Source organism: Sus scrofa, chromosome 1 (genome assembly GCF_054392235.1).
Source record: "Sus scrofa isolate SSC_HxYL_T2T_F1_AM1 chromosome 1, Sscrofa_HxYL_maternal_Yorkshire_Landrace_v2.0, whole genome shotgun sequence".
Taxonomy (NCBI): domain Eukaryota; kingdom Metazoa; phylum Chordata; class Mammalia; order Artiodactyla; family Suidae; genus Sus; species Sus scrofa.
The window spans coordinates 233,607,438-233,620,924 of NC_139383.1; the positions used below are offsets into that span (position 1 = coordinate 233,607,438).

Below are 13,487 nucleotides of genomic sequence, written 5' to 3' on the forward strand. Positions count from 1 at the left end.
GCTTTCTACAAAGTTAAGGGTGATAGCAAAAAATGAACACCAGGTAAGGTTTATTTTCCATAGTACTCTTGCTCTAGCAGGCCTTTTATTAAAATTAAGTAAGGGAGGGAGAGGGAGAGAGAAAGAAAGAGAAAGGAAAGGAAAGGAAGAAAGAAAGAAAAGAAATTGAGAAAGAACGTCTTAAAACAGAAGGAGGACCACTGTGGGGTTTTTGGCTGCTTCTCCATCCCTCAGCAGGCAGTCAGCCCCGAAACAGCTGTCAGAGCCCCAGCCCAGCCAGGGAGCTGCCTTTGGGGGCGCTGGTGATAAGACGTGAATCTAAGACTTGAATCTTCTAGGCACTTTTGGTGGGATTAGATGGGGGAAATGCAAAGAACTTAGGCAGCCATGGAGAGAAGGTGCCCAAATCTGAGAGGCGAAATGAGAAGGTTAGGCAAAGGGGGGTGGAGTCGAAGGCTGGAGGCGATGTGATGGGATTTCAAGGGGGCGGCTCTCAGACAACTGCTTGTTTCCACAGTTAAAATGGTCTGAGGTGTGGTCAGGGCGGGGAGGGACACTCAGGGCCAGAGTGAGCACGGAGTTGGGGGCAGGAGGGGACCCCCCCCAGCCCTGGACCCTCCCTTACCTCCCCCACGGCGTTGGAGAGGATGTGGACGATCTTCTCGTGCGGGGTGGCGACCACGCTCTGCCCGTTGATTTCAATGATGCGATGTCCCACGCGGACGCCTCCTCTCTCCGCTATGCCCCCTCGCATGAGGCTGCAGATCTAGCAGAGTCAAAGGCCAAGTTATCCATCCTGAGCAGCATCGCAGGGGGAAGGGGTGGGGGCAGGAGACTGCTTTTCCTAGAACCGGCCCCAGTCCCCAGCGCTCTCATCTCTGAGAAGCTGCCACAGTCAAGTTTTGGACATTTATACTTCTTTGTTTCTGTTTACAAGAGATACAGCTCTCGAGGCCCAGATCTGCCTCCCGACCCCGACCTCCTATCCACGCACTTTGCACAGGGAACGTAGCACCACACAGGATTTCCTGGCCCAGTGAATTTTGACTACAATTTACTCTTCATCCCGGCTTGGTCTTGGTAATGAGAGCTGTCTGAGCCCATCCCAGAGTTGGTAATGTTTCAAATTGTCAGCTTGTGTAACACAGGTTAGTATTATCTGGGCCTCCAACACTGAACTGGGTAATGCTAACAGCTGGCTTTTCAGGGTCACAGTTACATGAATTAAAAATGGGACTAGAACCTGCTAGAACCCCACTTTGTGTTCCAAAGGGTGGTCAGCTGGAGGGCAACAGCTCCTTTTGGCCTTCCCAACTCAGTGGCTCTTGTTCCACCTCTTCTCGCAGAAATGAGCAGGTGGCTGGCTTTTGTCTCAGTGCAGCCAGGCAGGGGCAAAGGCTGCAGGCTGGTGGAGGGCTCTGGGCTTGGTCCTGCAGGTGAAGCCTCCCGACCTCACACAAAGCATGCAGAACTTCCCCGAAAGAACATGATATGAAGTTACAGAGTTGACTTTTCACTCTTGACTGTGCACTTTTCTTTAAAAGCCTGTATAGATGAGACTGCAATATCTTGGGACAACATGCTTTCTGTGACTGTGAGTGTGTGGACCCTTCAGCCCATCAGGAATTCTGGGGGTCACAACCTTTGGTGCTTTCCCTGCTGTAGATAAAACTAAGGGGGCCCTGAAGACCCCACATCTATCATATGACAATTCTTTGATAATACCTAAACCACTTTTAATATTACTCAAATATTCCCAAGGCAAACAAAGAAGTATCAACACATAAAAACAGGTCATCAGGCCAAAACTGTAAGAAGCGATCCTGGCTCCTTTCTTAAGATGAAAATGAGGCTGCTTAGGTACACAGGACAGATAAAGTGGGCTGGATTATTTCAGCTCTGACTGGAAACTACAACGGTATTTCTAAACCTGAAGACATACTTGGAATAAAATGTTAATTACTCACAAATATTAATTAAAATTTAAGTGGGGAGGGGAGAATAGGGTTTTTCCATCTGCACAGGAGAGAGGGAGGGCACATCCAAAATCTGTAATATCAAGAAGGTTACATATTTGTCACCAAAGCCCAGAATTACTATGAGTGCAGAACAAAGCAAACCAGGACCAAGAGGGAGGGGTACTGAGGATGGCATTTCGGTTTGGGATGAAGAATAAGTTCTGGAAATAGGCACGATAGTCACACCCACTTCATCAATGTCCTTAATCAAAGAGTATGATTAAACATGGTTTAAAGGGCAAACTTAACGTTGTGTATGCTTTATCACAATGAAAGGGGAAGAAAAGGAAATCTTTTAAGGCAGACATCCAAGTGATGAAAATACTCTCTCCAAAGTGCCCAGTGAGGTTAAAAATGCAAGGCCAAGATCATGCACGTATAACTCCCCCAGGGCTGGGTCCTCAGCCTGGGCTGCAGAGGAATCACCAGTGGAGGGGATATAGCAGAGCCTAGTCCCCTGGGCCCTGTGGCCCCAGCCTGGGCAACAGCAGCAGTGCCGGCAGCCCCGGGCTGGTGGGGAAGGTGGGTGTCTCCCCAACTATCTCAGGTTGGCAGGGGGGAGGGCCCTCCACCGCCCCTGGGGAAGGCACAGAATTCTCTGCCCACAGAGGAAGCCAGTCTGCCTTCACCCATTTGTCCCTTTCTTGCTGGGTTCTTTACAAGAGGTGAACGGCTTTGAAAAACACCAAAAACCCCCCAAGCCCTGGGCTGCAGTTTTGTGTCAGACTTTTGGAAAAGGCGTGGGGCTGGACTTACAATTCCGTTCTGAACACTGAACCCCAGCTGGTAGCGAAGGTCTGGTCTCCTGATCAACACGGTGGTCACCGGCGGACACCTCACAATATTCAGCTTGACCCGGGCCTGATTCTTCAAGCCCTGAAATGTGAATCAGGTACAGGGGATTCAATTACCATTGAGGCTGACACAAGAGATAAAAGCAGGAGTTCCTGCGGCGGCTCAGCAGGTTAAGAACACAACCTTGTGTCCAAGGAGGAGGCGGGTTCAATCCTGGCCTCACTCAGTGGGTTAAGGATCTGGCGCTGCCACAAGATATGGCATAGGTCGCAGTTGTGGCTTGGATCCAGTGTGGCTGTGGCTGTGGCTGTGGTGTAGGCCGGCAGCTGCAGCTCCCATTTGACCCCTAGCCTGGGAACCTCCATATGCTTCAGGCGTGGCCCTACAAAGAAAAAAGATAAAAGCAGATGGCACCAAAGGCACAATATACCCTGCTGAGCCTTAGTGCCCCCTCATCCAGCTGGACAGCACCTGAGCTGGACAGTCCATGCTAGACTCTGTCAACTCAGAGGAGAAAACTGCCCGGTTTACACGGAGCCCTTTCGTCCTGCACGAGAGCAGTTCCTGTGGGCAGTGCCTTCATTTTGGGAAATGGGCTGTGTTCAAGGCATCTGAACCAAGCAGTCACCTGCGCGGCTCCGACAGCCACGCGTGCTTTTTGGCTTGGAAAGATGGAGGATGCACAGGCTTGCTCTTGGTCAGGTGAGAGCCACACGTGAACGGAGCTGTTCCTCCAAAAGGCATGCACGTAGCAATTCCTCCTCTCCTAACAAAGCAGTCTCACTCACAGCACTGGCCCAGGTCACCAGGGTTGCCGTCTCTCATCCCTGAGGCTCTGGTCCCCCACTCACTCTGCCTGTTGGGAGTTGTACAGCTTCTCAGCATTCCCAGGAGTGCCTGCAGAGATGTGGGATGCAGAGGCAGGACCCCAACCAGGGAAGGCCTCCATGGCCCAGTGAAGAGGGTGGTAGCACCAGTGCTGGTGGAGAGGGAGTAGAAGGAAATGGGACTTGGAGATGGTCCCCAATTTCTTGCTCCTTGGTAACTTGTCCCTCCCTCAAGTTGGGATGGAGTATAGAGGCAAAGTTGGTTTTTAGAGATTAAAAGGGACTCCATCTGGTTTCTGAGCCTGTTTAGAATGCTTCCTCCATCCCACTCTAAGTGGAGCTTGGGGCCCATCTTACTGACCTTTGAATACATGCCCAGTAGGGACCAGAGCCCGGGTCTGTGGGAGCACCCCTACAATGTCATCACAGAGCTACACTTTTCCTCCCTCTGGCCCTCCGGCGCTGGGGCAGTTCTGTCCCCACTGACCCCATCACTGACTCATGAGCCTCACCCAAGAGGAAGGTGCCAAGTCCTTCAAAAGTAATTCAGTTCTGAAATGCACTTCCCATATCTCCCCAGAGTGCAAGTTCTGCCTCAGGCCACCCCCACCTGCCAGATGGGCCAAACCAAATGGCCCAGAGCAGGGACTCTACAACCTGTTCCTACCATGGCACACAGAGGAGAAGCCTGGAGTAGAGGGACCCCAGCTTGTGGCTGGAGGCCCTGCTTTGAGAACTGAAGTGGGGCGAACTCAGCACTCCTGCCATTGGACTCCCATCCAGCAAGGCCCGCTGACTGGGGGGCGGTGCCGAGCCCTCTGCTCCAAAGGGCCAGGTGTGAGGGGAGAAGCTGTTCCTAGAAGATGGTGCAGTGGGGTGAGTGAGCATCCTCTCCTCCAGGAGAGAGCAGTCAGCAGAGAAGGGCCAGGCTCTACTGCCCCAAGTCCACAGTATCCCCCCCATCAGCGCACAGATGGGGCCAGTGTGCACCCTCTCTGGCGAAGTAGAGAGAGAGCCGGGAGAACGAAGACAAATCCATGTTGGCGAAAAGGGTGTTCGGCTCTTAGTCTACAAATAGGAATCTGGAATTCTACAGCCGAGGCTGCCAGCTCCCCGCAGGAGGTCAGGACTTCCACCTCACATCGTACCGATGGGGATGCAGACACAGAATTCAACTTCCCCACCCAAGGCTCAGTGGGGTCTGGACCAGAGTGATGGACCCCCAGCTCAGGCTTCTGCCTTCCTCACAAGCACCTTGTCAAGCAGAGAGGTGAAAATGGTGTTAGATGACTTCGCTGCCAACAGAACTTGGGGCAAGAGTGTGACTTACCTGAGTGGCAGAGGTGACCCACACATATTTTGCTTCTATGTAATGAAGATAATGCCTTAGACCGAGGGATGGATAGGGGCTTTGGGCCTCTGGTTGTCTGGCTTTATTATGCGTAGCCAACAGGTATATTTACCAGTGATTCTCAAAGTGGGGACCCCACACCAACACCACCAGCTTCAGCTGGCCACTTCTGGTAGGAACGCACAGTCTGGGGTCCACCCAGACCCGTGGAATCAGAAACTCCAGGGTGGGACCCAACAATCTCTGTGTTAACAAGTCTCCTGGATGACCTGATACACACTTCCTGGTGACAGACTCAATTTTGAGAACTGGTAGAGACCCTGCCACAGAAAAATGAACCTGCACGATCGGCGCCAAAGACGTCAGCTTACTGCTCACACCTGTGGTGAGTGTGCTCCGAGAGCGCATGGGGCTAGGAACGACAAAGCCAGATGCTCAGTCAGCCCCCTGTGTGTGTGTACCCCTAAGGTCACTGTCCATCAAAACCCATCCTGTCACTGACTTTCACCACGCACCAATCTAGGGCGTCACAGGAGCTGTTTTCTTTAATCTCCTTGGAAAACTGGAAGCTCTGAATTACGCCAGCTTTAAAGAGGATATTGCGGCTCCAATCTGCTAAGCAATTCAGACAAGTTCACCCACAGCAAAGTTCAGTCCCAGGTCCATTTGTATTCAAACCCACAGCATCTTCTCCAATACTGTTATTCCCCCACAGAAACAACTGGAGGGGTCTGTGGTATTTATGCTTTAGGCCTGCTCTACAGAGAAGCCTGGGAGAGCTACAGAAGAATGAACCCGTGCCCCTCATCTTTGATCCTAGCCTTGCACGGGGCTGTGTTTTCAGCTTACTTTCCTACTGGCCATAGTTCTGCAGCGCTCCTACTCCCTGGCTGCCCCACTACCTCTGGGTGGTTCCAGCTTGTCTCTCAATGTATGTATTTTGAGGGGCTCAGTTTCATCTCCCACCTTTGCTGTTTCCTCAGTGTCCTGCATTGCTGTCTTCTGCAGGACCGGAGCCTCTCAATGGCTGTGATTTGGCTTGTGGTATGCACACACAGGCAGCTGTCACCCGCACCTCTCCACTGCTTCTGGAACATCTCTCGGAAACTTCTCTGGTTCAAGAAATGTCTTCAAATAAGAGTGACAGAGTAAGCCGAGGGTGACTCTCCTGGGGTGAAGGAAATCTGCGGAGATCTGGGGCTTCTGCTCAAGGGCAGGTGCCCTTGGCCATGCCCACAGGAGGAGGCACTGGAATTCTGACTCCATAGCAGGACCAACAGCGCTTGGTGAAGAGGTCTTGGCTGTGTCAGCAGACCTGGGCTCCAGCTGCATTTCCACCACACAGGCAGAGGTCTTAGACCCTCTACTCCTCCTCCTTCTATGTCTGTCTCTTCATCTTCACAGCAAGTGATGAAACCCACTAATGACTCTTCCATGTCTGATTTCTACAATTTCACCTCTTGTCACGCTTTTTTATTCTTCCCTAAACACGTCTGCTGACAACACCACATCTCAACCATCATGCTAAGAAACAGCTATTTCTAACATTAAAAATCAGCTTCTTTTCTGGGGGTGTGTGGAGGGTGCTGCTGAGATGCCATTTATGCATAGATTTCTGTCTCCCTTGAGTGACTTCTCTTTCTAACTCATTTAATCAGTGAACATATATGGATCACTTGCAATGCGCCAAGACATGTGTTAGGTGCTGGGAGTTAGTGGAGCGGGGCTTCTGGGAGCTCAGGGGAGGGCTGTGGGCACAGGCAGGGCAGCCAGAGCCCTCAGGCTTCTTGCCCCATCTCTCGCCAAATCACCAACCATAAGACCAGGAGTGTGTGGGACACAAAAGCAGCAAACACGAGGAGCATGTGTAAAACAAAACCCTCCAGACAAAACCACCTGCTTTCAACCACTTGGGTTGTTCAGGCATGTCTCTGAGCCATAGAAAAACCTTGCAGAGCTACTGAAAAGCAACAGAATAACTGTTTTCTCCAGGATACCTAAAAAGTTCACATTGCTTTGACGGGTTCTTTCTTTTTGTGTGAATTCATTTAAGATGCCCGATTCATCCCTCAGCGAAAGGATTTCTAGACTGGGGATATTTGCTGCAAGAAGCAGCCCAGAGGGGTGGTGGTTTGAAACAACCAGACCACGCATTTGCTCTGCTGTTCCTAATCAATGCTTCAAGTTGGGTCCCATTAACTTGGATTTCTCAGCTGCCATTTTATTGGAGGTGCCAATTAAATAAATGGTCATTTGGTTCCCATGACAACAGTGGAATGGTGCAGCAAATTAAGAAATATGGTGGGAGGGGAGGAGTAGGGAAGAGGGGAAGGGAGAGGAGAGAAGCCAGGACCGTCTCTATAGCAACGGGAAAGCAGATCTGTGATGATCCTGTGGAAGGAAAGGGAAGTGATGCCCTCGTCTCAAAAAGAAAACAAATCTGGTGGACAGGACAGTGGAGGTGACGGCAAGAACGGCTGCTCTGCTAATACCCTTTGGCTACCGATGATTACACTTTAGGATTTAGGATGGGAAAAATAATAAGAGCTAGGGAAGAAAGTAACGAAAATAATTCAATACATGCCATCTACTCTAGAAATGTACTCTATTCCCTATAACCAGGAGGAGAAAAGGTCAGCATGCATTAAAGTGGCAAGATGCAGAATACTCAGCTTTAGACCCTTGTCTTTCAGAGCTCCAGACGGACAATGTTATCCCTGGGGATGCAGAATCCCACCCAGACCTGGAGAATCAGAACCTGCAGTTTAACAGGATCCCTGAGTGATTAAAGCACTGGTTTACTGGGATGAGAGCTTCTCGTTAAACTCACTGCAAGGAGCACTGACATGACGCTGAAACAAAGAATATTACCGTGAAGGCTTGAAGCCCAGAACATTCCCCTGCACTGGCCGAGGGCGTGGGATGGAGAGGTAGGTGGGGGGGCAGTGTGAGCATCTGCTCAGTTACTGGAAAAAAGACATGTTCCTTGCTGATTATAAGAGAAACGCAAATCAAAACTACCATGAGATACCACCTCACACCAGTCAGAATGGCCATCATTAATAAATCCACAAATAACAAGTGCTGGAGGGGCTGTGGAGAAAAGGGAACCCTCCTGCACTGCTGGTGGGAATGTAAACTGGTACAGCCACTATGGAGAACGGTTTGGAGATACCTTAGAAATCTATACATAGAACTTCCATATGACCCCACAATCCCACTCTTGGGCATCTATCCGGACAAAACTCTACTTAAAAGAGACACATGCACCCGCATGTTTATTGCAGCACTATTCACAATAGCCAGGACAGGGAAACAACCCAAATGTCCATCGACAGATGATTGGATTCGGAAGATGTGGTATATATACACAATGGCATACTACTCAGCCATAAAAAAGAATGACATCATGCCATTTGCAGCAACATGGATGGAACTAGAGACTCTCATACTGAGTGAAATGAGTCAGAAAGACAAAGACAAATACCATATGATTTCACTTACAACTGGAATCTAATATCCAGCACAAATGAACATCTCCTCAGAAAAGAAAATCATGGACTTGGAAAATAGACTTGTGGCTGCCTGATGGGAGAAGGAGGGAGTGGGAGGGATCGGGAGCTTGGGCTTATCAGACACAACTTAGAATAGATTTACAAGGAGATCCTGCTGAGTAGCATTGAGAACTTTGTCTAGATACTCATATTGCAACAGAACAAAGGATGGGGGAAAAAATGTATACATGTAAGGATAACTTGATCCCCTTGCTGTACAGTGGGGGGGGAAAAGACATGTTCCCAGAGAATTTAAAAACAAGTATACATAGAGTTCCTGTTGTGGCATAGCGGAAACGAATCCGACTAGGAACCATGAGGTTGAGGGTTCAATCCCTGGCCTCGCTCAGTGGATTAAGGATCTGGTGTTGCCGTGAGCTGTGGTGTAAGCTCAGGACAGCTCAGATCTGGCATTACTGTGGCTCTGGCGTAGGCTGGTGGCTAAGCTCAGATTCGACCCCTAGCCTGGGAACCTCCATATGCTGCGGGTGTGGCCCTAAAAGGATAAAAGACAAAAATAAATAAATAAATAAAATAAATAAAAGCAAGTGTACAAAACACTCAACACCCTCATGTGGTACTGGCAATTCCAGCTGAAATCAGTGGTGACATCCTCCAGTGGAGCAGGGAGTGGGGGACAGGGCCAGGCCAATCACAGGTTCCCGCTTGATGGGGCAGCATATCCTCACCAGGACCTGCCTGCTCAGCACTTCTCTGCCAAGGGCAGCCACAAAGGTGTTTCTTCCTCTCCATCTTCATCAGTTATAGCTCTTGCATCTCCCCACAGCCTTTTAATTTTCCAATTCCACAAAGACTCCACTTGGAGACATTGAAGGTCAGCTGTTTGTGCAAACAAACCTCTTCCCTTTAGCAAACCGCTCAGTGACCTGACTAGTCTGCTTCCACCTTGATGTATGATGTGCTGGACAGAAGACCAGTCCCCGTCTGGTCCTGAGGAGGCTGGTGCTGCCCTCATGGGTCTCACTGCCTCCCTCACCTCAACTGCCTCCTCTGTGCAGAGGCGGGTAGTAGGGAGAGAAGGATCTGGACTCTGTCAGCTGCGAGGAGGCCGGGGCATGTTATCTGTACCTTCTGAGTGGCTGATGACTCTCTGAACCTCTCGTGTGGCCTTTCATGAGGAGGGGACAAGTGCCAAGGGCAGGCACTGCCTGGCAGCTGTGTCATGCGCAGGGCATGCAGCCTCACTAGTCCTCAGGAAGCCCTGCTTATCCCCGCCCAGGCCCTATGTTGCCATTAGGGGCCACTGAACCCTTTCAGTGATAAATTATCCTCCAAGTGCATTTTGTCATTCTGGCTTCTCTATGGTTCAGCTCAGCCTAACAGAAGCCCAATTAAACGAGTCTGAATGAATATGCATGTTCAAAGCCGGTTCTTTAATCTTATCTTTAATGTATGTTGAGCAAGAGGAAGAATGTATTTGAGTGTAACAAAAAGAAATGAGGCCAAAGAGGACTATTTCTTTCTGGGTGTGATTATCTTATGAGGAATTAGAATCTGTTTCATTAAAAACAAAGAGGCACCCACCTCTGTGTCCTATATACTCACATCAACCTCCCCCCCACCCAGGCCCCTGGTCAAGGATGTTGTCTTTTGTGATTTTCTTCTGCTTTGAACAACGACTGCATGAATTCATGTTTGTTCTCTTTTTCTCTTTCTCTCTCCCCTCACCCCCTCCTCACCCCACACACAGAGCTATGTTCTAGTTAGTCTTCCAGGAAACCCCAAGAGACCAAAGAAAGTCCACAGGATCCCAGTCTGCGATACCAGAGTGCTTGGTACAGAGCTACTGGAGTCCACAGCTCCTATAGTGGAGTAGGAATATTCTTGTTCCTACTAACCATGCGGTTAAGCAGATTGCAATGTGCTCAAAAGACTCCACACGGATGCTTCATTTCCAAGAAGAAAATCTAATTTCTTCTCCTCACTATTCCTATTTTCCTCTAAGTAGCTCTTCTCAGCCTTATGCAATAGCGTCAATTCAGGTTGAACAAGCTGTAATTATATTCAGGTGTAAGGAGCGCACAGACTGTACAGAGTTTCCTTCTCTCTACCTGGCAGGTGAGGATCTCATTAAGAAGGCTCTGGGGAAGGAAACATTGGCCTGGATCACAGTGGAGGAAAGAGTGCTCTGGGATTCGAACCACTTCCATGATTTGTGACAGAGATGACAAGTCATCTCAAGTATACCTAGCTGACTGCAGTAAGCGATTGTTTTGGAATTGGGCTCAAGTAAATTCTGTTGAGGCTGAGTCTGGGCTCAGTGGGAGAGAGTGCTGTGCTTGATTAGTGATGTCTGAAATGGGCAGGGGTTAGTGAGTGGTGTTATGTAGCCAAAAACACCATTCTTGATCGAAAAACAATTTCAAGGAGGAATGTGTAAATAGCAGCCTGATGGTAAACAGCTCAAGTGCAAGCCCATGCCTTTTGTATCTGTGTCCTTCTCAGTGCCCAACACTTAGCACAGGCTCCTAAATATTAATAACCTCCTGTCATTTCATGTCTGCAAGAGAAGCTGATTTTTCCCATCTCCCGTTACCTTAATAATGCTCTGGCAGGTGGAGAGAGGCAGGCCGACCAGGCTGGTGCCATTTATGGACATGATCTGGTCCCCGATATTCAGCTTCCCTGACTTCTCTGCTGGTCCTCCGTGCATCATGTTGGCTATGATCACGGTTGGCAAGATGGATCCCCAGCCAGACTCCACAATCACCACACCTAGGATTTCCCCCTTCTGCTTCTCTATGAAGACCTGAAAGGAGAAAAACACGGAGAAAGCCTGAGTCAGCCATCACCCCGTGTAGCAACAGAAATCAAAGCACTGCCCCTCTTCCTGTCTTGACTAAACACGACAGACATGTCCCTGATGACTGCACCCCAAGCGAGCCCTGTCTTCTCTGTAGTCCACAGCATTTGGAATTTTAAGAAACAATGTGATGCAGTCTCATAGCCTTTTTTATAATTCTTATTCCATATAAGCAATCCTGCCTTGGTGACATAACCATGAGGGGCATCATGTGGGTTTTTTCTTACAGTCCTTAGTGAAGTAGAAGAGAGACTGTGTGGGTGGGGGCTTCTGTGGTGCGCTATGGTTTCCAGAATAGCTTTCAGATTCTACGCACAGGTCCCCTCTTCCACAGAGCCTCACAAATTCTCTTAAGGTTCTTGAGTTAAAAATAAATATACATTACAGAAACGCTGCTCTGCAAAGAGAAAGCTGAGAAAAAAGAACAAAAAAGATTGGAAGTGCAAAAACAAAGACCATGGCTCTAGATACATGTAATTTTTGGGTGGCTTTTCCCAGCTGGGCAGAGCACTTGGAAGCTAATTTTGGACACTTGCAGTCTGATAAGGCAGAGATACCAGCTAGGGGTAACACGCTTCTTGGAAGCAACCAACAAGGAGTGTGAGTGTGGCGTGTTGTGTGTTTGTTTATTCATATTTACAGATCCATATATGCTTAAACACACACTGGAGTGGGGACAGCTAGGGCCTGACAAAGCCCCCTTCGTGGAGCTGGGTCCCTTTCCCCCTGCTGCTTATGCTTGCAACTGGCTCCTTCCCTGGAGAACTGCTCTTAGCCAAATGGGAGATAGCACTTGCACCACCTGTTACAGATTCAACCGTGTCCCCTGCACCCCCGCCCCCAATTCATATGCTGGAGTCCTAACTCCCAGGACCTCTGAGTACCACCTTGCTGGAGACACAGGGTCTTTTCATAGGGAGTCAGGCTAAAGTTATGGGGGTGGGTCCTAATTTGATATAACTTATCAAAGGGGGAAATGTGGGTACAGAGACATGCACAGAGTGAAGACCCAGTAAGAAGACAGACATCTACATGCCAGTGAGAGCGGCCTGGGTCAGGTCTTCCCTTCACAGCCCTCGGAAGGAACCAGCCCTGCCGACACTTTGATCTCAGACTTCCCGCTTCCAGAGCTGTGAGGCAATACGTTTCTGTGTTTGATACCCCGGGCTGGGGGGACTTTGTCATGGCAGCCCACGCACGCTAACACACTGTGTCTGACCTCAGTGTCAGTGGTGGGTTAGCACATGGTACACAGGCCTGCCAGCTCTTGTGGCTCCAGGTGGGACAAGCCTATCCTATGATGTGTGACCTGGAGCGTCCCTTTGGATCAGAATGATGCTCATCACCGCCCTGCTGCCCACACTCACTTTTTCCAGAGTGCACCCTCCTCCCAAATCCCTGAATAAGAATTCCTGACTCAGGCTGTGCTTCCAGAGAACCTAGGACACCTAACATAGGTCAGTGGATTAAAAAAATCACTTTCTCAATCCACTGGAGAAAGCCCAAGCCCTTTGCCTCAGCTGGACCGTCAGGCCCTCCAGTTCTGACTCATGCTGCTGGCTCCTCACATCCTCTCCTCCAGCCACGCTGCCTCATTCATGGCTCCCCAAACAATGCCCCAGCTTGCAGAGCATGATGCTTCTGTTACTTTGGTCCAGCCCTCTGCACTATACTTTCCAAAGAATACCCAGACCTCAGGCCAGCTCAGAGGGCTCACTTTCATCCAGACACTCCTGTGGAGCTCAGTACTCATCATCGGAGACCCAAGATTGGCTCCACTCTGCCAGGCACAGCTGTCTCTGGCCTGGCACCATCATTTAAAATCTTCCTTTTGGGGAGTTCCCATCGTGGCTCAGAGGAAACGATCTGACTCGTACCCATGAGGACAAAGGTTTGATCTCCGGCCTCGCTCAGTAGGTTAAGGATCTGGCGTTGCTGTGAGTTGTGGTGTGGGTTGCAGACGCGGCTTGGATCCAGTGTTGCAGTTGCTGAGGCTGTGACATAGGCTGGCAGCTGTAGCTCCGATTCAACCCCTAGCCTGAGAACCTCCACATGCCATGGGTACAGCCCTAAAAAGACCAAAAAACAAGTAAATAAATAAAAATAAAATCTTCCTTT

The 13,487-nt window shown here is 49.7% G+C and overlaps 1 protein-coding gene across 8 annotated transcripts in view; it reads right to left on the bottom strand.

Annotated features, from left to right (window-relative positions):
- The window catches only part of APBA1 (amyloid beta precursor protein binding family A member 1), a 239,843-nt gene that overhangs the window by 3,881 nt on the left and 222,475 nt on the right, over positions 1-13,487 (bottom strand). For all 8 annotated transcript variants that reach the window (XM_084987534.1, XM_084987523.1, XM_021064701.2 and 5 more), the window contains 3 exons: positions 11,103-11,315; positions 2,775-2,894; positions 626-766 (listed from right to left, as the gene is read on the bottom strand). In XM_084987534.1, the coding sequence (XP_084843660.1) occupies positions 626-766; positions 2,775-2,894; positions 11,103-11,315 (474 nt within the window). The remainder of the gene's footprint in view (positions 1-625; positions 767-2,774; positions 2,895-11,102; positions 11,316-13,487) is intronic.